The sequence below is a fragment of the Patiria miniata genome, unplaced genomic scaffold (genome assembly GCF_015706575.1).
Source record: "Patiria miniata isolate m_02_andy unplaced genomic scaffold, ASM1570657v1 HiC_scaffold_12, whole genome shotgun sequence".
Classification (NCBI taxonomy): domain Eukaryota; kingdom Metazoa; phylum Echinodermata; class Asteroidea; order Valvatida; family Asterinidae; genus Patiria; species Patiria miniata.
This window is the reverse complement of record NW_024037050.1, coordinates 5,244,295-5,267,068: the sequence shown is the minus strand read 5'-3', so window position 1 is coordinate 5,267,068 and position 22,774 is coordinate 5,244,295. Positions and strand designations below refer to the sequence as shown.

At 38.5% G+C, this 22,774-nt stretch overlaps 1 protein-coding gene across 1 annotated transcript in view; it reads left to right on the top strand.

The window, feature by feature from the left end:
* LOC119746166 overlaps window positions 1-22,774 on the top strand; it is a 69,556-nt gene that overhangs the window by 16,942 nt on the left and 29,840 nt on the right. The window contains exons 3-4 of the mRNA XM_038222977.1: window positions 8,921-9,283; window positions 20,204-20,341. Coding sequence (XP_038078905.1) covers window positions 8,921-9,283; window positions 20,204-20,341 — 501 coding nt within the window. The remainder of the gene's footprint in view (window positions 1-8,920; window positions 9,284-20,203; window positions 20,342-22,774) is intronic.

Sequence of the window (22,774 nt, the reverse complement as noted above, 5' to 3'; positions counted from 1 at the left end):
ATTACGAGGAATATTTTAAAATTTTCACTTTTAAATGAGGAATGAAAAATGTGGCTCATTGGGCGTGTGTATGTTGCACGCGATCATTTTGTACACAAAGTGATCACCAGTTGCAACCAGCGTGTGTGTGAGCCCTAATATGAGTGTATTCCAATAATTCAGCAATTTATGATGTCATGCTCAGAGAAAAATTTCCAACCTAAACATTTTGAAAATTCTGCACCCATGTACGTGGACATGAAGAGTCAAGACCAAGACCAGAAGTGTTCTAGTCAAGACTGAGACTGACCTCCATCACACACATATGATTATTTTGAAGCACATTTTAGTCTTTTAGACCAGGCAACGTCAAAGGCCAACAAGCAATGAGACAGACAAGAAAAAGTACACACAAAGTCCGCACTGTCCTCAGACAGTTCGTCTATAGAGAGGATGTGAGGGCAGCTTGATAACAGACTACCGTAATTTTCGGAAAACAAGCCGCGCGGCGTATAAGCTGCAGCATGCAAAAATCTTGTAATTAAAATTTGACGTCGGCGTATTAGCCTCACTGGCGTATAAGCCGCACCGACCGCATACTCAGAAAGTTACACCGAATCAAGTTCAACCTGTGTTTTAAGAGAATTTAAAACGTTGTGTGGCAACCACTAAGCTTATTTGAAAACTCTTGCATCTATAGGACAATTTGTATGGAATATCAAGGAGACAAAGAGTAAATTTACAGCACACATAATTTGTTAAAAAAACATACGGTCATCAACGCAGCACAATTTGTTAACTTTACAAATGTACAAGTGTAGTAGTCAAGGTCGCCTCAATCCTTTGTGCTTGTTCCTATTTAGATTTGAAGTTGATAGCCGTGCTCAATGGGCAATGATTACAGTTTGGCAAAGATTTGTTTCCCTTCGATTTAATACCCATGTTCTAAACCAAATGTGAAATTCTAGTCTTCAGACATTTGTTTTTGTCCTCAAAATAAAGGAAATAAGTTATACTCAAAGGGGAAGATCGCCTTAAAATCATAAATTCCCAACGTGCTACTTGTTAGAACACTGAACATGTTGATGTCCACCACGATATCCACGATTGATTAAATCTGTTATTGTATTGGTCATTTTGGTTACCTTTACACGTTGAATATAAAATTTGCAAGTAACAATGCAGGGGAATTTTGGCTTCTTTTTAGAAGGCGCAAAGCTCTTGAAAGTCTGCAAAATATTCCCCATTGTCAGTCAGCTGTCAGTTGTCAGTGACTTTATGATAATTACATTCATGATGAGGCTGGACTAAGTATACAATTACATGTATTTTGTTTCTAGAAACAGTTGGTCTACATGTATGTCATACTTTTTTTTGCTATCTAATGTAATGGTGTAACCACTGGCCAGGAGTTATGGGAAAATTTAGCGCATGCAAACAAATCAATCAGCTGCTCAATTAATGAAACTGTCACCCCAAAAAGAGCAATTAATCATTCCAAACAATTAACTGTATGGACTTGTACCGGTACATATGTATGTCAGAAATAACTTTGAATATGTACCGGTATGTACTTGGCATTTAATCCAACTACATGTACATTAAAAAGGTTTAAAATTGGATCTAAAAAAACAATAAAGACATTCTGCGAAATGGTAAATGGGTCATTCCATGAAGTTGAGGAACAGGCCATAATTTTCTGAGGTCTGATATTAAAACAATTTTTTCTTTGTTATGGAACGGTTATTTCTAAAACAAATGTCATTTGACAATAAGGCTATAAGATAAGCTTTTAAATGATACCATGCTTGATGATATTCAAAAATAGCTTTCATACCCAAATTCTGTAAATGTTATGGCGTCCGGCATAAAAAAATGAGGAAAAAGTGTGACAAAGCAACCTACCGTTCAAAAATAACTCATTTTGAAAAGAGAAAATTTTGAATCAATTGTTAAACCAGAATGTATGAGCTATCAGTATCAAAAAATGCACACTTTGTATCCCAACTTCGTGGAATGACCCAAATAGGAAAGCTCTACTCTTTTTGTGACCTCTTGAGCCGTGTTACCCTACATCTGTGTCCCCCTCACCGGTGTGTAGTGTGCACAATTACATGTGTGCATGTACATTGTACATGATTTTCTTTTTACATTGTCCATAATGTGTGTGTTTGTTGGAGGTATGCCATATCTCCTGTAAGCTGTGTTGTTGGGGCCCAGTTTCTGTCTGTCTGTCCTAACATCCGGGTGCCCGATGTTCCCCAATGTTCCCCGAAATCCCTACCAATATAACCCTTACCCTAACCCTAACCCTAATCCTAAGGATTTGGGGGAACATCGGTAGTGGGGAACATCGGTATTGGGGAACATCGGGTAGATCCCCTAACATCCATGCTGTTACCATTGGAAATGCCCCACATGTGCCACTGCACCAGCAGGAAGCTTTGATTTTCAGGCAGTGATTTAACATCGAAGCACCCACAATGTCTTGAAAAAATGCAACAACAGCATTCATGCTTCATGCATTACAGTGTGTGTACCCGTTGAGGGCTCGACATCAAACATCAGAAAATAAAGAACAATATAAACTTTATTCTATAGCTTTTTACAACAAAAAATACAAGATCATTTATTATCAGAATTATGTGTATTTACATAAATCCACAAAAATACATATCAATAAAATTACGCATTTTCCGTCTACATGTATATGGCGTCAAAGTTTCGGGACACGAAAGTAGACATTTAACGAAGAATGACCCATATGCGACATTGTCGCGCGACAATTTGCGATCTTTCAAGTTATACACAATCAATGAGCATAGTTAAATTTACGTCACAAAGTCGTGCGTCTTATTACCCATTTATTTGTCTGTATTTATTTTTAAAAACGCACGACACTGTCACGCAACAATGTCACATGTGTAAATTGGCCTTTACATGAAATGTTGTGTTCGCATCTGCTTGTGTAGACAGTCGTGTTTTACTATAATAACAAAACTACCAAATTTTTACGAAATACCTTACTAGGATGATGGGTAAATGACAGTTTAAAACATCCTGTAAAATTATGGCACCTGGTGTGAAGTCACTTTAAAGAAAACTTGTATTTTTGTATTAATTTCCAACAGTGGTCTGCCGACCACCGTTGGAAAAACGTAACTATTTTTAAACTACTGCTCCAAGCTTTCCACTTTTTTTCAGTTTAAATTTTGTTTGCTATTGGTTACATGTTCATGAACGGGTGCAGGCCAGCTAGACTGGTTCCCTTACCTTACAATTTTCCGGCATCTATAAATTGATCCATTTCATCTTTAGTGGAGTCAGGGAACCAGACTACTTGGACATTTGTGTTTTTCTTGGTTTTTCCAGCATTTTCGAAGAAAAAACTTCAAACATGTCACTGTAACAATATTTGATCTATTATACTAACCCCTCAATTACATGTAGTTCATTTCTGAAAATTACAGCAAAAAGCCAATGATGTGCATTCCCTTTAAACCTTGCATTGATTGTTTGTTTGTGTATGTTGATGCCATTCATGTGCCTTTAAGGTTGCACGATGAAAGTCACAATCATGTCATGTGTACTTAAATATATTTTGTGTTACACACCAAGCAATGTCATGCATTAATTCAGGCACGAGATTTTTCAGACTTTTGACTGAAATCAGTCATTTTGAATCAGAGAAAATTGTATGACTTTGAATTGAAAGTAACACAAAAGCTTTAATTAGCTTTCAGACCTTTTTTTCAAATTTTCAGACTTTTAAAATTTAATACGTATGCTCAGTTGATATTTTTCACATGGAGGTTTGTTTCCGGATGTGGAAAAATAAAATGATTTGATTCTTGACAAGATACAGAAGTACAGGGTTGTGAAATGGCACGGATGTTTCATGTCTTGGCTATTTTAGTAGCTGTCAAAGATATTATTAACAACCTTTAGTTTTGCCAATAAAGGAACTCACCACAAAAAAAAACCTAATTGGTTTAAGCTGGACTGTCTGGCAAGAATTAGGTCATGTCTGCACTAGCTGGCATACAGGTTGCATTGAATGCACACAGAAATGTAGGCCAGAGTAGGGAGGCTCAGCAAAGGGGCCTCATAAATTTGTACTCCTACAGGAATTTGTACATCACATTCACATACCTAGGCAACATCTAGAGACATTTTCATTTGGGGTGTGGCATGACAAAGATGGACTTATGTCAAAATGTTCAGGTAAACATTTCCTTGTTTTTATATTCACCTGTAAGAACCTGTAAGAAGCATATTTCTAAATTGCTTTTCTGCGATACATCTTGAAATTACAGTGGCATTGGACATGCATACCAAATGAACTATTATTCTAAGAACTTGACATGTCTATTTCTTTTTGTTTAGTTGAAAGTGTCACTGTGCTTGGCAGCAGATTTTGGAATTTAGAAGAAAAAAAAAATCCTGTTTGTGTGCATTATGTACGATCATAATCTTCAGCAGTCGTATAATAGATTAAGGGAATCACATGACAGGTATGTAATGTTTTGCATCACATATATCAAGCCGTGCACTGTATGAGAGCGATGCGTTTGGAGACATGTTCGTACTTGTTTCCTACCTGACTGATGAGCTGATTTTGTTCTGATATATGCTACATTTGTCCGCAGCCGTCGTTCGCAAGCTTTAGGTGGATGTTCATGTAGGCTCTGTGGGATCAACAGTTATTGCGTGCATGTTAATGACCAAAATGGGTCGTTAGTCTTTCCAGCATGTCTAATAATAATCTTGCAGACTCACCACTTTCAATGACTAGGATTTGCATTAGATCACTTGTGTTCTTATGGGGAAATGTACAAATGATACGTACTAGCACCTAGGTCAGAACACATCGCTAATGTAATGCAGTGTGTATTACAGCCACACCTTCAACATCAAGATATTTTTTTTAACGGAAATGCAACATGATTTTATGTTTTTATGTACCTGTATGCCACATGCTAATGAGTGATTAGTGCATGTTCATGTGTCTTCATGTGTAGTGTACAATTTCAGGACAGTCTGATTAAACTACTTTTAAAAAAAATGATTGACATATAAATACATATGCTTTGCAGTGCATTCTTAATTTGAATGCATATATGTTCCTTTGTTATTGAAGCATGATAAATTGACTAGAAGCTTGATACTTGCAGTGCTAATTGGATCAAAGAATCGGCAATAAACTGTTACATTTTAATGTTACTTTAGATATGATGTCGGTATGAAATACCCCCTGAGCAACGATTGTTGACATATTGTGTGGTGTGCGGTTTCCAATTCATCAGGTTAATTTGTCAATTTATGTAAATACAACTCCATAATAGCCAGCTGTTGGATTTAAGCTGCACGTTCAATGGTACCACAAATATTTGGTATGCGGTTAACCGCAACATAGCTGGGAGAACCACATCATAGCTGGGACAACCGCAAGTTAATCATGGAGAAAAAAAGAGGAAAATCCAATGGGACATGCATTGCGTGTTAGGTGGGATGTTCCTGCAGTGTCATGTTCTAACATGTTGAGAGAGATCAAATGTGCTTGGTTATTGTCCATGTTGTTTTTAGCAGTATGTTTCAAAGTACATGCATAGGAGTGAAGGTGCGCGAATGCACAGACGCATGAAACAATGCTGTACACAATTGCATAACTGCTAAGCTATGACAAGACATACACAGACTCATTTCACTTTTATCTCTTGATTTCATAAATTCTGAATTAGGAGGAAATGGAAAAAAGTGGTCTGGAACTTAAGCAAAATAAACATTTCAAAACAAACAACAGTTACAAGATCTGATATTTTTAGAAAATTTTCAGAAAATAATATTTAAGTTAGCTTTCCACCAAAATGTATTTAATGTTATTAAATTTATTGGTGTGGTTTATGTTGAGAAAAAAAAATGCGATCAATCATAGACGAACAAGTTGTTTTTTTTTCCCGCAGGATTTATGCTTTTTTATTTTTTAATACACCGGTATTTTAAAATTTAAACCCCATTGTGCCAGCACAAAACCAGAACCATACATGCTTCTGGGCAGGCATAAGTGTGGGCTTACATTAACAATGACATAACCTGTGTCTAGGAATAGAGAGTGCCTTGTCTATTACCCTAACAATAGATGGCATACCACCATGTCTGACACTACTAACAACTAAAGAATTATGGCTCCTGTGAGTGCGTGACCTCATTCAAAGGTCGCTGTCTAGACAGGCTCCACTCTTTTTTTCCACTACCTCTTTTGTTCCTCACTCTTTCCTGTTTTTTTCCTTTCCCTTTGCAGTTTTTTTAGTACCTGCTTGCCTGTTTTCTAGACTGTTCTTTGCCGAAGACTTTTGGTTCCCTAAAAATAGAGAAAAAAATGCAAAAGGATCAGATTATAAGGTCCTGCAGATTTCATTTCCAGTCGGCTCGGGTGAATGCCTGTCTCTCTGTGGAGGCAATCGGCAGTCAAAAAGGAACAATTAAGAAGTTCCTGGAGGTCTGCGTTCTGGCTTGGCTCTCTTTTCCCCCAAAAGACTGGCGTAGAGCACAGGTGTGTGTCTTCAACCAAAAAGCCCCCCCCCCAAAAAAAAAAATCACCAAGTTGGAATTTGTTTAAAATATAAACATACATGAAATGATGAAGCATAATGAAATCTTGGATGAAGCCCAGAATCGCCTTCCCTTATTGGCCTGTTCCCCTATTGTATATTTTAATAATAAAGCTCTTTGATTTGGATGAATATTCATCACCATTAGCGTTGCAATAACCAACAGCGGTCACACGTACAGTATCTGAATGCAATTTTAAAAATGGAAACAAAATTCCCAAGGTGGCCTAATAATGTCAGAGTCAAATCTTCATTATTATTTTAAGAGCTGTGTTGAGTTTTTACTGAGGTACTAAAATGTTAAAAATACCTGCAGACTAAATTTTACATTAAATTGTTTTTCAACATTTGTTTTCCTTCTGAAATAATTTTAGTCATTTTTTTAACGTTTGGTGAGCCAGATACTTTAATTTCAGTAGAATAATTTTCAAAGGCAATCTTTCTTGAGGATTTGTGTGACCTTTTCGTGCACTTCATCTTTTTTTCATTAGTAAATTCTGTATAAGGAATGTGATTATTTGTCTGAATAATTGCATGTACTATGTAGATCACCCAGCATATTTACCATACACACTTTCCAAGGAGTCACAAGATCAATAATTGATAAGTGATGACATCACCCAGCATGGCTGCATGTTTTGTCTGCTGATTAGGCCTCTCTTGCCTGTGTGTAGTCACACTCAGTCACACATATACATGTACCAGTACAGTCTGCACAGCTCCTATCGTAAAATGCCAGCCACATACATGTACATGTATATAGTCCAACTACCAACATGTCCTTATCTCGATGTCCTTGCGTAAAGGCCAACTGTCTAGACTGTCTAGACAGGCTGGCGTTAATTTGCATTCAAGTCCATAGTTTGCCTGTGGCTTTTGCATAACTAATTGGATGGGGCATGCAGGGGGATTTGGGCTGTCTATGAAACAATCACTCGTATTCTTAAAAAATTAAATGAGTGGATTTATTATGTAGGTGATTCCTGTCAACACGAGACGATATTAATGCATGATTAAATTGAAGTGAATGGACTTTTTTGCCACCGTAAATGAAATCGTTTTCACCAAGTTTTGTTTGTGTTAATGTCTGTCCTGGTAAAACGCTTAATATCAATGTTGACATTATTATGTTTAAAGAAATAGAAAAAAAAAAATACAAATGGTTCTCAGACACAATGAATAATGATTGAGAAAGAACATTTTGGAATATTTGTCAAGAGTAATTTAATTAGTCAAGACTTGGCACAGAGAGTAAACTTGCTTGTGTTCCTGCCCTCAAAAGCACCCCCTTCTAGCTGTGAAATCATCAGCAAAATAACCCGTGGCTCACCTCGTGTGTTCATAATTGTTTTCAGATATGATTTTAGAGTTTGTTCTGTTTTGATTCTGGAATACATCTTTTGTTACTTTAGACCTTCAATATGTTCTGTGTAATGTCAATTTGTGTAAGTTTGTCTTTTTTTCAGTCGGGATGAAAGGGATAAAGTTCCACATGTTCTTTGTAGCATACATTCTGTAGGATTACTTGTTACGATGAACCTTTGGGGTTCTGAAATGAACTTAAAGGTACAGTCCATCATTTGTAATTTGTGCATTTTGTTCGTTTTAAGCAACAAAAATGTTAAAATTCTTAAGAAGGGTACTGAACAACTAACCTGACGAAGTTTCAGCTCAGCTTCAGTGTATTCCAAGAAAAACATCATTCTAGGATCTCGATTTCAAATCAACAGTTGCTGAATCATGTTTTGAATTGGGCCTGAATTCAGCGTCCGAGACACGTTCTCACTGAGCCGATTGCAGCTAGGCGATGTCGCGCACTGATCCGACAAATTATAGCAACCGCGCGCGCCTGTGCATCGTGCAACTGCTGGCGCGCTCTTCGCCAAATAACAAAACGAACTACTAATTTGAATTTCCTACGGTGCGTCTTAAGAAGCGCCGTCGGGAAGGCCTTCTTTTGTTGATTTCTTCAAAATGACAGCTTGCCAGAAAAAATAATTTCACAGGGAGTTTAGTCCCCTTACTATATTTCAACCAAGAATGTTTTTTTACAATAATGATGCCAGTTACTTTTCGGTTAAAGCTGCAAATGATGGACTCTAGCTTTAACGTTGCAGTGGTTGTTCCCCAGGCTCTGGTGGTTGTTTTGTTTTTCCATTTGGCCTATCGATTGTGTCAACCTAATGCTATAGATTAGCACCAGACTATTTTCTTTGAAAACCAAGTCGGCAATGCAGATCAATGGCCTAATAATGTCTGATTTCCTGTCTTTTTCCTTTCCTGTTTTTCTCTCCTCGCTGCTTTGCCACCCACCTCCCCGTTCTTCGCAGAATGTTCCGAGACGTTCACCCAAGCTCCTGGTAAACTGAACCGACTGTTGAATGCTAGTCTCTGGACTACCTGTAAGTTTCACTTCCGTGCGCCTGTCGACTCGTCTGTAGTGCTGAGTGTAACCTCACTGAGAGGTTTTGCCTCGGTAGGTTCTGGGGGGCGTTGCCTCCCAAGACTGATCTTCAAAAACGTTGGACCATCGGGCACGACACACCTCCTGACTGTCCAGGCCATACAGGAAGGAACTTTGCCGATCATTGTGCAATCCTTGGATAATGAACTCAAAGTGGTTTTTCGAGGACACACGTGTACTGAACAGATGAGTAGCTTTGATGCTTCATATAGTTTCCACTCGAGAGTCGGTGAGTAGAAATCTTCTGAGAAAAATACAATTCTTCTGTTATGCTTGAGTGGTGTATAACTCCTGCAAACATTAAAAGCAAGGACAACTGAGCTTGCCACTAACCCTGTTGGGGGAGGGGGGGGGGGGGGCGGAAGGGATGAGCTGAGGGTGTCTGTGCCTCTTCCACTCTTGAGAAAGGGGTGTGCAAAATCATTACAAGAGAAATATATCCCTTTTAAAATATAAATCTTAACACTTTCCAATTTCTACGGCCGTTATTCAAGCTTTTGTTTTATCCCTGCCTAATGTGTACATCAGTTCACTATTCTAGAAAAGAATCTGTATTCGCGTTGTTCAATCACGAAATTAATCCTACACGCGACATCGTGTGTGAATGCACTTATTGTGTAGTGGCCTCTTCAATGACGCCCCAAAAATTCACTTTCAAATACAATTTATCGGTATTTTGTTCAAATGCTTTTTTTTAACTTTTTACTTTGAAAATATCGTCAAAGTCTCATCTTTACTCCGTAGGTGTTTAAAGAAAATCCATCAGTTCAACAAATTTGGCCAAATTCATGAACATAATGAAAGACAAAATGGTTTATCGGAACGGTATTTTTGTGTATCAAAGTTGGGTGCCTGGCTCAAGGAGTGGGCAGTAACGTTGTTCTTGACTAGGAACTCAACGGGATAATAGTGCGGCGTGGCCATGCACAGTTGATTGATCATAAACGGAAGGCAAGCTAGCATTGCGTCACGCCGTGTATTTTGTACACATGTAGACATGTATACATATTTGTACAGTCGTGTACACAGCAGTTTGTACAGTGCTCGCCACAATGTGTGCACGCTTCTGTCAACGAAGGGAATGAGATACGTCCGAACGTTGGTGGCGTGCTTTTGTCGGCCCTCCACCCCCCCCTCCCTACGTTCCCCCCTTTCTCCCCCTTCCCCCTTGCCTTTTACTATAAACAGTGTGGGATTTGAGAGTCAGAGTTCATCATTAGAAATGAAGTCACAAATCTACAAAGATTAAGAGCCAAAGATGACACTCATTCGTGAACATAACTTGGTTTATTATTTTTTTCACTTTATTACTTTACTGAATCCACAATTTGTCACATTTGCCGATTCTATCATTGGTATCGAAAGATACTAGCGAATGGCCAGCATGGTCTGTATATCGTGTGGTACTATCAGTTAGCATCAGTTGGGGAGTCAGGTTGGCGTAGCGGTACTTTCCTCGCCTTCCACCGCTGTGACCCGGGTTCGAATCCCGCCTGGGCCAATATGTGGATTGGGTTTTCAGTCCCTACATGTACCTGCTTCCGTGGGTTTTCCCCAGAATATTCTTCTGGGCTTTTCCTCCCACCTCTAAAACTGTAATTTCTTCTCAATTGTCTTCTCTCCACAGGTTCCTCTAGGCTTGCGAGCTACAGTGCCTAGGGCGCTTTTGAGGAATCCTTGGTTTCATAACCAGAAATGATGAACAATAATAATAAAGTGTGACTGCACTGTGTAACGCAGAACAGCCATGTGCATCGGGAAACACGCTACGGCGATAAAGCATAATGTTACCCAGTGTGCTTTGCGTGCAACTTTTGACCAGCACATCATGCAGATGTGGCTGTTGCATGTAAAATTTGATCAGAGATACCGGTAGTTTTGAATATTCAAATATTTAGTCAAGTTTTCAAATAATCAAATACTAAATTATTTGAAAATGGACAGCCCTACGACCAAGTATGTAGAAGTGTTAACCCCTGGTCACGGGTGCAACATTAGCTCAGAGAATGAGACTGTAAAAGGAAATTTGCTGGCCCTGATGCCTGAGATTGAGCAGTTAGTAATGAGAAAAATCACAGGTCATGATCAGAGTGCTTGAGTCTGTGCTAGTGTTTCAGTGGTGGATGTACTGTACATGTATGCTGACCATTGTAATGCAAGACATGGTGATTTAATAGCAACAAGAGGCACATGGTGCCCTAGACTTAGCCCACGGGTGCCATGCTCCCAAAGAGTGTTAACATGTCATGTCCCACATCACAGCACTTAAAAATTGTTTCTTACAGAACCCTGCTGAATCCAACAGGATCCAACTATGTCACATAGCCGATGGAGCCTGTTGGAATGAGCAGTTAACCCCTTGTGTACATTCCTCATGCAAAATGTTGGATTTAGCAGGCAACTGAACCGCATTATAACACCATGCATGTTGGACTCCGTTGGATTCACCAGACGACTGAAAATGAGGCACAGTGGATTGAACAGGAAAGTCCGGTTGGACTCTGTTGGATTTAGCAGGGTAGTCCTGAGGAAGTGTACTAGGGGGTTAGGGTTAAATTTTCACTTGTCTTTGGTCAATTTCACAAAGCACAATGGTTGTACAAGTAAATGAATTACATGTACATGTACATGTATCTAGGCATCCAATACAGAAATAAAGTCATTCATTGTGAAATAAAACTGGAAGGCAGGTCATGTTAATACAAATTCTTATGTTTTTAAAATTTGGGTTCTGTTTTAATGTTTAAAAAAAAAATCATATCCTCGGACGGGATAACGACAGGGATGACAGTATGCCTTTTATCATGTAGAAATTGCTATGACTTTTAGTCACTGAATTTGAATTTTGTGAAAACACAGTGTTACCAGAAACAGCCAATTACATGTAGTTGACCAATAGCATTTCTGAAGTACCGGTAAACGGTTGCATGACAGACACCAGTAATCCTGAGGTATGCCTGCTTCTGTGGACTGAGGAGAGGCCTGTGGGATCCAACAGTCCAAGCTGGACAACCCTTGCCTTAGCCCCTGCGCTCTGTGATGGGCAGGAAACATGACAAATGAAGATGCTTTGATGCACATCTCTGGCAAGACAGGTAATCTGTTACACACAATCTGCAAAGTGCAGCTGAACTGATCTCAGCATACTGCAATGGCAGCAGAGCGTCTGTTTCTCAGGTGCACTGGCCAACATCTTGTCATTTATGAGGAACGTGACTCATGGTACCATGGTAAATGCCTCACAAAATGGGCCCCATTGGAGTGAAGATGTACAGGTACATATTTTGAGGGAAAACAGCCCAGGAGAAGGGAACAGGGCAGGGAGAGGACTGGAACTAGATTAGTGACTTCGTCCAAAGAAATAAGGGAGGAGGGTTGTAAATGTACCAGTGGGTGTTTGTACATTCCTGTTAGCAGAAAATTGACATTTTTAAACATAGGCCATCAGCCTGGGGGTTTGGTCAGTATCAAATCAGGGCATAAATGATTATAGTGCGCATGCACAAGATACACCGCCCCTAGAGTGGTAACAAAATGGTGGACATCTTGAAAAAAAAGGGTGATAACACCCAAAAAGCTGCCACTTTTGCATTGCTATCACATATTTTCCAACTCTGGAGATGAAAACCTTGCCAAAAATCGCTATGACGATTATTCCTCTCATTTGATACCGGTGGCCAAAATTTTGGACTGTGGCTGAATGCCTTAACACAGGTGGTGTGACTTCAAAAACCGAAAATTCTGCTTCCAGAACATCTGAAAATAAGGGTTGTCCACTTCTGGGGCTTCATACTGTTTGGTACCTCTCATTTATTTAGAAATGTTTGGATTAAAAGTCTCATCCCCCATGTACATGTAGGTTTTGTTTCTAAATAGCTATTTTTCCAGCAATACAAACGTTATTTACATGTACTTTTGAATGAGACATTGAACCAAAAAGTCTGCCCACTTTTACATTTTAGTAACGTGAGTAACCAATTTTGTGCGTCTTGTTTATCATACATAAAACATTTTCTGGATGTCATCTTTGGTGCTTAGGTACATGTACCGGGTAGGTCTAGGTCTACTCTGTCTACCATGGGGATAACAGTTATTAAACCTTTTCAGTAAGGTAATTACAGTCCAAGGAAACTCAAAAGTACATGTACATCAAAAATGTAACGTGAGCAACCGTGGAATTGCCCAAATGTAACTGTTTTGTGTCAAACAAAAGAGGGCAGTATAATCACCTGGCAAAAGTGGCAAAAATGGCAGTTGTGAAACTGAATCAGTCTTCTATTAATCAATCAATTTGATTCTCAAAAAGGAAACATTCTGGTGACGCAGTCTACTGTATTTGCATGTACAGGGTAGTTTATCCCGTACAACCAAGTCTTTAAAGGGGCGAATGATAGTGAGGACTTCATTTGCATATTTCTTAGGTCAGTATTACCACTGTTTAATGGAAGGTTTGTTGACTTTTGCTATGACCATCAACAGAGGGCGCTGTGCTGAAAGCATGCAGTGTTTGGGCATGTAGTCTAAAGCTGCCATTATGCATGCTCTCAAATTTGATACAAAATGGCTTTTGAGACAAATCACTGCAAAGGTGATTAAACTATTTCTTTGAAAATTCACATGCCCAGAATTCATGTCCATTGATTTATATTAAGTGAATACTTGATGAAATGCATGTAGGTAATAGTGAACATGGTTTGTACTTACAAAAAGCATATACCGGTACATACTGTACATGTATTTCCATATCAAAGTAACAAGAAGTTAAGACCGCTAAGATGTTCTAATCAGTTGTCATGGCAATCTCAAACATCCCACGTTATTCTTGTTTTTTGTACATGTAACAGCACAATGTCCAACATTTTATTTTTGTGAACGCACTTGGACAGACCTAATGTGAATGTTTTTCAGGCAATTTAGTTCCTCTATGAGACGGACACAATTAAGTTTAGTCGAGAATCTTTTTGATAAAGTTTAGCATTACATGTACCGGTACCGGTATGTTATGAATAAAGCAGGGAGCGAAACATGTACATGTACATAAAGTTTGGCCTTAATTAATGAAAGAAATGTCGACATTCTTTTTTTGTTCATAATCTGTGAAAGTCCTATTTTACTCCCTGAGAAGGATTTGACGTGCTGTTTATTCTCATTGGACCTGTTTTGTTGTATAATTTTCCTCGTTTTCATGGCTGATAATACTGTTTTTTAAATTTATCAGGTTTTTTTTGCTGCAGTCGTGTGGAACTTTGTATTTGCTCGTGTGTTATTTTTTAAATGCACAACGTTTGTTCTGTTTTTTTTCTTTTCTTTTAAAAGATTCTTATCTTGACTAATGACCAAAGTGTAAATGGGATCTTTCAAAAGACATTAATGGGCAGATTGGGATCAATTTTGTCTGGTCCATTTTTCATGTAAACAAATTGTGTTGACTTTGTGTACATAACTCGTCAAGGTACGGAAAATAACACTTGTAATATTATTGTCACTGACACATTTTTTGCCAAAGGTTCCCTCTGATGTTCATCAAAAGAATAAATATAAGAGTCAACACATGCATACAGACACAAGAGGGCGCTGCTGAAATAGCTGCTAGTGTGTCCTTCTGGGGGGGACCATGAGTACAAGCACATAAACACCACATACATGTAAACACCACACACTGCACATGCAATGTGTACATGTATCATGAGTAATGTACAGTTTTTGCCCATGACCCTAACGGTCAGACAGACAGGAACGTGCCTTCTTGCATCGTGAAGGCTATATACACAATCCAAACTTGTGTTGTGGATACATACAGGATTCTGTTTGAGCTGTGTATTCCCTCTGTCAGGACAGGTAACTTTGCTTTCTTCTATGGGGACCGCTGGATGATCAGGTAGGCACTGGGCCTATTATCCTCCCAGCAAAATACATACGGTACATGTACATGTTTATCGAGGCATACAATGTAACAAGTTGCCACCCATTCTGAACTGAGATTTGAAGGTTTGCATGGTGGAAAGATACCGAGACAAGATAAGTTTGTGGTAGCACCATGTGAATAAATCTCTTTTGTGAGTATGTGTGGTTCTAAAAAGAACCGGAGGGACTGACGACGGGCAGAGCATACTGTTCCAAACGTTGAGTCCCTCCGGTTCTTTTCAGAACCACACATACTCACAAAAGAGATTTATTCACATGGTGCCACCGCAAACTTATCTTGTCCCAGTCTGAACTGGTTTTGGTATCAAAGAGTAAAATGTTCATCTTGGGGAAGATCAAGGGAACTCAACTTGACTTGAATGAACTGCTGCTCGTGTGAGAGGAGGTTGCTGTCATCATGGAGGATGCTCTCACAGTCAGTGGTGTTGAAGAGGACAGCAGGGTGTGTGGCACCAAGCTGTGCGAATGTCTGACATAAGATAAATAACTGAGTTGCCATTGATTTTAAAAGTCTTTGTGACATTTTTTTCTCAAATCTGAGACTCTGCAGGACTCGAATCCCAATCCAAGGCAGTACAGAATTGGTCTGATAGACTCTGCCACTCTTGTGAATTGGACAGTATTCCTTATTTGGTCCTCAGGACCAATTGTTACCTACATACATGTATAAGGTGTTGAACATGTATTTCTCCACACAAACACAAAAGGAGTGTCATCCCTGCTACGTAGGAAAAAGTCGCTCTGAAAAAGCCCTACAATTCGGGCGATTCACAATGCAGTGCGCCACCAAGAGTTTGCCATGGAGAGTCCGTTTTTCTAGTTTACGGTCGACAAAACATGGCCCATTTGAATGAGTGTCAGTAGACAACTTGAGCTAATTTGTTATAGATTGGGGCATAGCGTTCTGCCGCCTCACAAAAAACACCACATTGATAAAAAGAAAACAAAAGGGCAAACAGATACTCAAAGCATGTACCGGTATACCTTTACAAAACTACTGACTGGAAAAATGAACAATTTCAACTGTCCCGTGCTGTGAATTTGTCGACCATCTCCCACAATGCACTGGGGAAAATGAACTCTTCGTGGCAAACTCTTGGTGGCGCACAGCATTGTGAATTGCCCGAATTCAGCTAGTTTTGACAGCTTATGTGAATACATGAGGGGTTCATAATCTAATCTTATACAAATTACCAGCAGTTTAAGATCAAATTACCTTAAAGCGCCCATGTAATGTAATTTTTTTAATGGAGTCCTTGTAAATACACCTTTGTGTCCCAATTAACCTTATTTTCAATTTTCATTTTGCTATTTTTATGGGCTTTTTGGTGCCTTTTTGGTTTTTATGCTAATGAGAATTTGCATATTTATGAGCAAAAGTGTGACGCCATTTCAGGCAGAAACTTCAATGTTGCAGCTATTTCAGCACGAACATTTGACAGAATTTTGGATATTTTGCTTTCGTAAATTTTCTTTTCTTTGGTGATTTGTTGTTTCAGTACATGACAGTAGACCAGTGAGAAAAAAATGTTTTCAATGAGCAAATTTTGGGTGTACAATTTTAACAGAAAACCTCTAAACTGAACAGTGTCTTCCTGAAATGACATCACAGCAGCAGCGCCCTCATTTGTCAGGAAAAGCATGGGACATTTTTTTTAATGTTTAAAGAAGTGCACTTTTCAATAAAATTAACCAAAAAGGGATGTCAGATACATGTACATGTAGTTTCCATACATTTAAGAGGAGTAGAAAGTTGCACAAAATATGTTCCCAAGTAAAATCCATGTCACAGGCTCTTAAATGTCAAGGAAGGAAGGTTAAATCAACGGAATGTTGCCAAATGCATAAAACACTCGAGAGATAATAAACCATTTTTTTTTTTAAAGAATCGAAATTTGAGACTTAACTGGAAGTTATCGTTGAAAGTATTGGAGATGGAATAAAAAGGAATGGTGCAACAGGGCTTTCTCATTGCCATGATGTCATCAAACCAGAAGTTAACCTGTGCAAAACATAAACAGTTAAAAATACAGGTTTTGATTTTAACTTAATTAAATTCCTTTTTACTTGCATGTAATGTTCAATGTGACTGGCTCCACAAAAAAGGGCATTATGTTGCAAAAGAGTGAAATTTAGTTATACATGGTTGGAATGCCCACAATGTAAGCTTTCATTTGGTATAAAATAGAACTCCATAGCCCCTTCCAGTCTGGAGATATGATGTATTTGCACATTAATAACTTCCTTGGAATTCAAATTACACAACTGAGAAAACAGGCTTTGAAATAACTGGCGTTGTTGTAGAACATCAGAATGATGCACACAAAATGGTTGGGTTTTTTTCTCACTTTTCTGTGAATGAAACCTGAAACTGTAGGTATTAAAGATGTCATTCATGATAAAAAAAGAAAATCACATTTCACCCTCTCAATGTTGAGCGGGCCATTACACAATAATGCTCAGCGCGACTTAATACCCTTTTTTTTGTGGAGCCGGTCACTCAATGTGAAATGTGTTCATGAAGTTTGTTCCCATATTTCATGCGTTGAAAGAAGATAAAACACCACCACAATGCCCCAGACCTTAATTGGCCCTTCTAAAGTTCTAAAAAAAACTGGTGACTGAGTTCCCACAGGCAGTAACCATTTATCAGTCTTGACATTCTGACTCCCCTACTGGGAAATATCCCTTTTGCTCACTGGCAAGGTAGCCGAGACAGAGAAGGAACATGATTAAATTCCGCCCTTCTTATCATGAACTGACTGCACCCCCATCAACCCACGGCTGACTCTACAGTCTGATAGTTTCTTTTTTTCCTAGAAATATGTCTGGTCTGCGGTTAGTTGTCTGTCCTGACTAATGGGCAGGGTGGTCACAACATTCTGGGTACAGAATCACTCATTGCAGCTGACACTTTTCATATGCAAAAAGGAAAAACTAAAAGAGCTACATGTATATGTCTGTACATGTATCGGTACATGAACAGAGCAAGGGGCTTTTCAGCATTTTTTTTTCAAGTTTCAGCTTTTAAGCCTTGTCATTCATGTATATGAAAACACAAAAACGGTATGGGGATCTGGCAATTTTGTTTTTTAATTCAGAGAAAATCACACGAGGACAGTACATTGTGACTGGCAAAGTTAATATTTCTATTGCATATTTCATTTTCGTGTGCAGTAGTTTGACTTAATGGGACCGTGTTCATCCTATATTAAAAGATCTGTCTGTCTGTCTGATGTCTGTCTGATGTCTGTGTGTCACGTTTTTTTGTCAGGAGTGTGCAAAGCATTTTATGCAGGTCCTTAAATATGCTCCGATTTCACATCCTCTGAAGTCACGGTTGGCATGTGATTTTAAATGGTTTATTTCTCCTGTTCTGCTTCTTTGGCAAATTTGTTTCTTTGAGACTTTGAATAATGAAATATTAAAACATTATCTCTATGAAAACAATCCAAAACGTATCGCTATTACGCAAACCATAACGTTGATGATGATAAATGATGTTCTTGAGGGGATAATGAATACTTCAATGGGCCTTATCACATGCAAAAGTCTCCCGGTAGTTCCCTGTCGGTATGACAACACAGCACCCATTGTCTATTACAAATCGTTTTTCCACAAAATATCTGCACTTTCGTTCACCCAAGATGTTTTCAGATCTTAATTTTGAACATTCGTTTCCACTTACAACTTTTTAAAACCTGCAAACAATGCAAACTTTATGACTACTCCACCCAGCTAGTGCGTCATCCCGCTAGTAGGTGTAAATAAAAAGCTTGGAATATCTGTAATTTACATGCCTATTGAAATAGAAGTCAGGATTAAAAAAAAATGGAGTTCATCCAGTGACATACATGTAGGAATGGCCAAAGTATCGCTGTTGTATTCAAATGACTTTCAGTGCTGCACACAGTGTCAACAACGAAGAAAGCATTAACTGTTTACATTGTACATCATTATTGTGACCTGAGAATGTTGCTGTAAACATTATTGGTACATTACACATAAATACGTGTATGTATGTCAGGATCACATTAATGTTTATAATCAGCATATCCAAGTTACATTTACCTGTACATGTAAGGGGCCGTCCGACGTTTTCAACATGTTCATCGTCATACAAAACGTACAACAGGGGGAGGGGGGTTGTGCCACGTACGACTTTAAGAGTTGTTTTAAAATGTAGATATTTCTAACGTAATACAAAACTGGAAAATAATAAGTTTGAAAAAAAAAAACGGAAAAAATCATGCAGGTCTTCTCATTTTTATTTTGCAGTGAAAATTATACGCCCGTTGAGCTCACGCCCGCAAATCTAATGCCCCATAGGTCTGACGCCTCATAGGTCCGATGCCTCACAGGTCCGACAATTAAATTTACTTTTATTTCGGTCCAAAAGTCCGACGTCTCATATTCCGATGCCTCGTTTCTCCAACAGCCATTATTAATGAATACAAACATCGCGTAAAATGTCAGAATGTTAGCGCCACCAAGTTTTACAGTTACCGTAGAGATCACACATTCACATTAAGGGATGCTCCACGCGTCGTTCAGTAATTCTGAAGCAAACTCTCAAATTTCTTCCAGTAGCGCACAAGATGCAGCAGGACTTTAGTGCAACTTCACTGGTCAGCTCTTTTGTGGTGTGAAGTATGCGTGAGACTGAGAATGAACCGTAATTGCCTGCAGAAGTAGCGCATGCGCGCTAGTTTCCCCCAGTTTTCGGGGGGAAATTTAAAGCAATTGGCCTAGACGTTGTTTCTCACGGGTTCGTTGGTGATTTGGTTGGTCGTGATAACGCCGTCTCGTGGCCGCGGGTTATCAAGTATCAAACAAACAACGTCTAGCTCCCAGACTATCTTTGCGCAATGAGAACTGCAACATCAAACGCTCAGTCTCATGTCCGGCAGGACATCAGAACCTTCAGTTATCAAAGGTTACATCGCAGTGATTTAATTTATTTCTCACTCGGTAATTTACAACCATATATCTTTTTGAGTTATTGGCGATACAACAAAACAATTGTTGACTGCTGTGATGTGGAATATGCCGTTTTTAACCCCCTCGGGCCTCGGGGCGCATGGCACCCTAAGCCTTTAAAAACGTCATATCCCACATCACAGCAGTCAACAATTATAGCGTTATATATTATCACATGTGTAATGAACTAAAACCAGACAAATTTTTATAACGTTTCTTTGATATTTTTTGTTGTAATAAATAGGAAGAAAGGCCAAATATCAGGAGTCCTACCCACTAGTGCGAGACGTCCGTAAGACATCCGACCGCAGTGTTCTTACTACACCAGGTGCTGACGACATAACCACAACGCTACAAGATAGGAATGCCACTCACCATGATGGTAAGTAAGATTCGGTTAGCATTTAAGTTCATCAACAGTTACGTGGGTACTTTGATCTCAAATTGAGTGTTAAGTTTTGATCTGAAGGGCAATTCCACGGTTACTTACGTTACATTTTTGATGTACTTTTGAGTTTCCTTGGGCTGTAATTACCTTACTGAAAAGGTTTAATAACTGTTATCCCCATGGTAGATAGAGTAGACCTAGACCTACCTAAGCACCAAAGATGACATCCAGATAAATGTGTTATGTATGATAAATAAGACGCACAAAATCGGTTACTCACGTTACATTTTCGTAACGTGAGTAACTGTGTTATGTATGATAAAAAAGACGCACAAAATCGGTTACTCACGTTACATTTTTGTAACGTGAGTAACTGATTTTGTACGTCTTGTTTATCATACATAACACATTTATCTGGATGTCATCTTTGGTGCTTAGGTAGGTCTAGGTCTACTCTATCTACCATGGGGATAATAGTTAATATTAAACCTTTTCAGTAAGGTAATTACAGCCCAAGGAAACTCAAAAGTACATCAAAAATGTAACATGAGTAACCGTGGAATTGCCCTGAAGTATTCTGAACAGTTTTCTTGAGCGGGATGACCTGGATGTTGAATCAGTGACCTTGCAGATCACATGACTGCAAGGTCAAGGGTTCAATAACTGGGTCATCCTGCTGATGAAGACTGGCAATCTCAATCAAAGCACAGAAATTTTTTGTGTTGAGATGAATAACCCACACTCCATTTGAAAGTGTTTTTTTTTTATTTGAAAACTAGTAATGAGAATTTTGGACACTCTTTGGACAGGAAGGTACTAAGTGAAGTAATTTGGGTGATTTTAAAATGATTTGCCTGGAGTATTGATTTGCACAAGTAATGGCAGCAATTAATGTTGCCCGTCCAGATATCAAGTTAACATCAAACCAGAAGTGACGTTGATTTTTATCTGCACATGTAATGAAATGCAGTACTCAGATTACAAACCATTGACGTCGGCAACCATCGTATGGATAGTAACATTGTTGAACAAGATCTGACCAAAACTACACACCTGGGCCCAATTTCATAGCACTGCTTAACAGTAAGCAGGAAAGTTGTGCTTACTATAACAGAAAATCATGTTGCTGCTTAAGCACTATTTCACGCTAACGGTTGCGCGCGCATGGAGATTTCTATTGTTACGTCACTGATTTAAGCAAAGTTTTCTTCTGGGGTTAAGCGTGCTTTTGCTGTGCTTACTGCTTAACAGTCCCTATGAAATAGATGGAGGCTCGGTAAGCACAAAGTCGGCTGTTAAGCAGCGCTATGAAATTGGGCCCTGATGAAGTTGGCTCACAGGAAAAAAACTGATTCAACTTGAAAGACAGTTTCGGTTCCAGTGCAAATTTGAACATTTCCCTATTGTAATATTTACTGATTCATGACGTGGTCAAATAACACTCACGTGTATGAATACCATGCTTGATCACACCAGCTTTCTTCCAATTTCACTAATGTACGATTTGATGATGAATAATAAATAATAGTTCAAATAAAAATACTATTGTCGTGTCTTGTGCAAAAACATTGTACCTCAGTTTTCAGTCTTTTTTAATTTTGTACAGCACATTAAATAAAAAGATAATTTTAGGAAGATAATTTAATCAGAAGCTTGTTCAATTTGTTCAGGTCTTTGTTATCCCCTGTGATTTGAGATAAAACAGACTTTAAACGAATGAGATCAACATACGACATTTTAGCTTCAGAGGATGCGCTACGTATGTATCTTTTTGTCAAAATGTCGTATCTCGTCGAGATACGATGTTTTTTGTATAAACACACACCAACGTCCCATATACTGAAGCATGAAATTCATTCATTTCCCAAGCAGGACTTAAAATCGGTTAAAATTTCGAAATATTTTTACTATAGCCCCGAAACATTTTGGAATGGAACAACATGATTGTGTTAAACTTTTCTAAGGATATTGTTAATAATTCCTAATAGCAACTTATTCAGTGTACGAATACTCTTCAGTTTAATATTTCTTGTATAAAAAAAATGTCCACTTACTTCATTTTTCATTACCCAAAAAAATTTATTGTGACTTTTTTCTAATTCTGATAATTTGGCTTGAAAAAAATGCAAGAAACAAATCGATGTCGTATCATACTAGAATGTGAATTTTGACAAATTTTAACATACGACCGTTTTGCACTAGCACGACGATATGGCATTTTGCATTGAGGTGTGAAATTCAACGTTTTAGTATGAACATAAGGCCCGCAATGGAGATATGACGTTATTAATTACATACATGCGTCATAATGACACAATATTTTTTCAATGAAATTTTCCTGTAAGAATCTATAGGTAAAAAGTGACAAAAATACACAAAAAGCTGAATTAACTACGTTTTTGCACTGACATGACGATATACATTGTA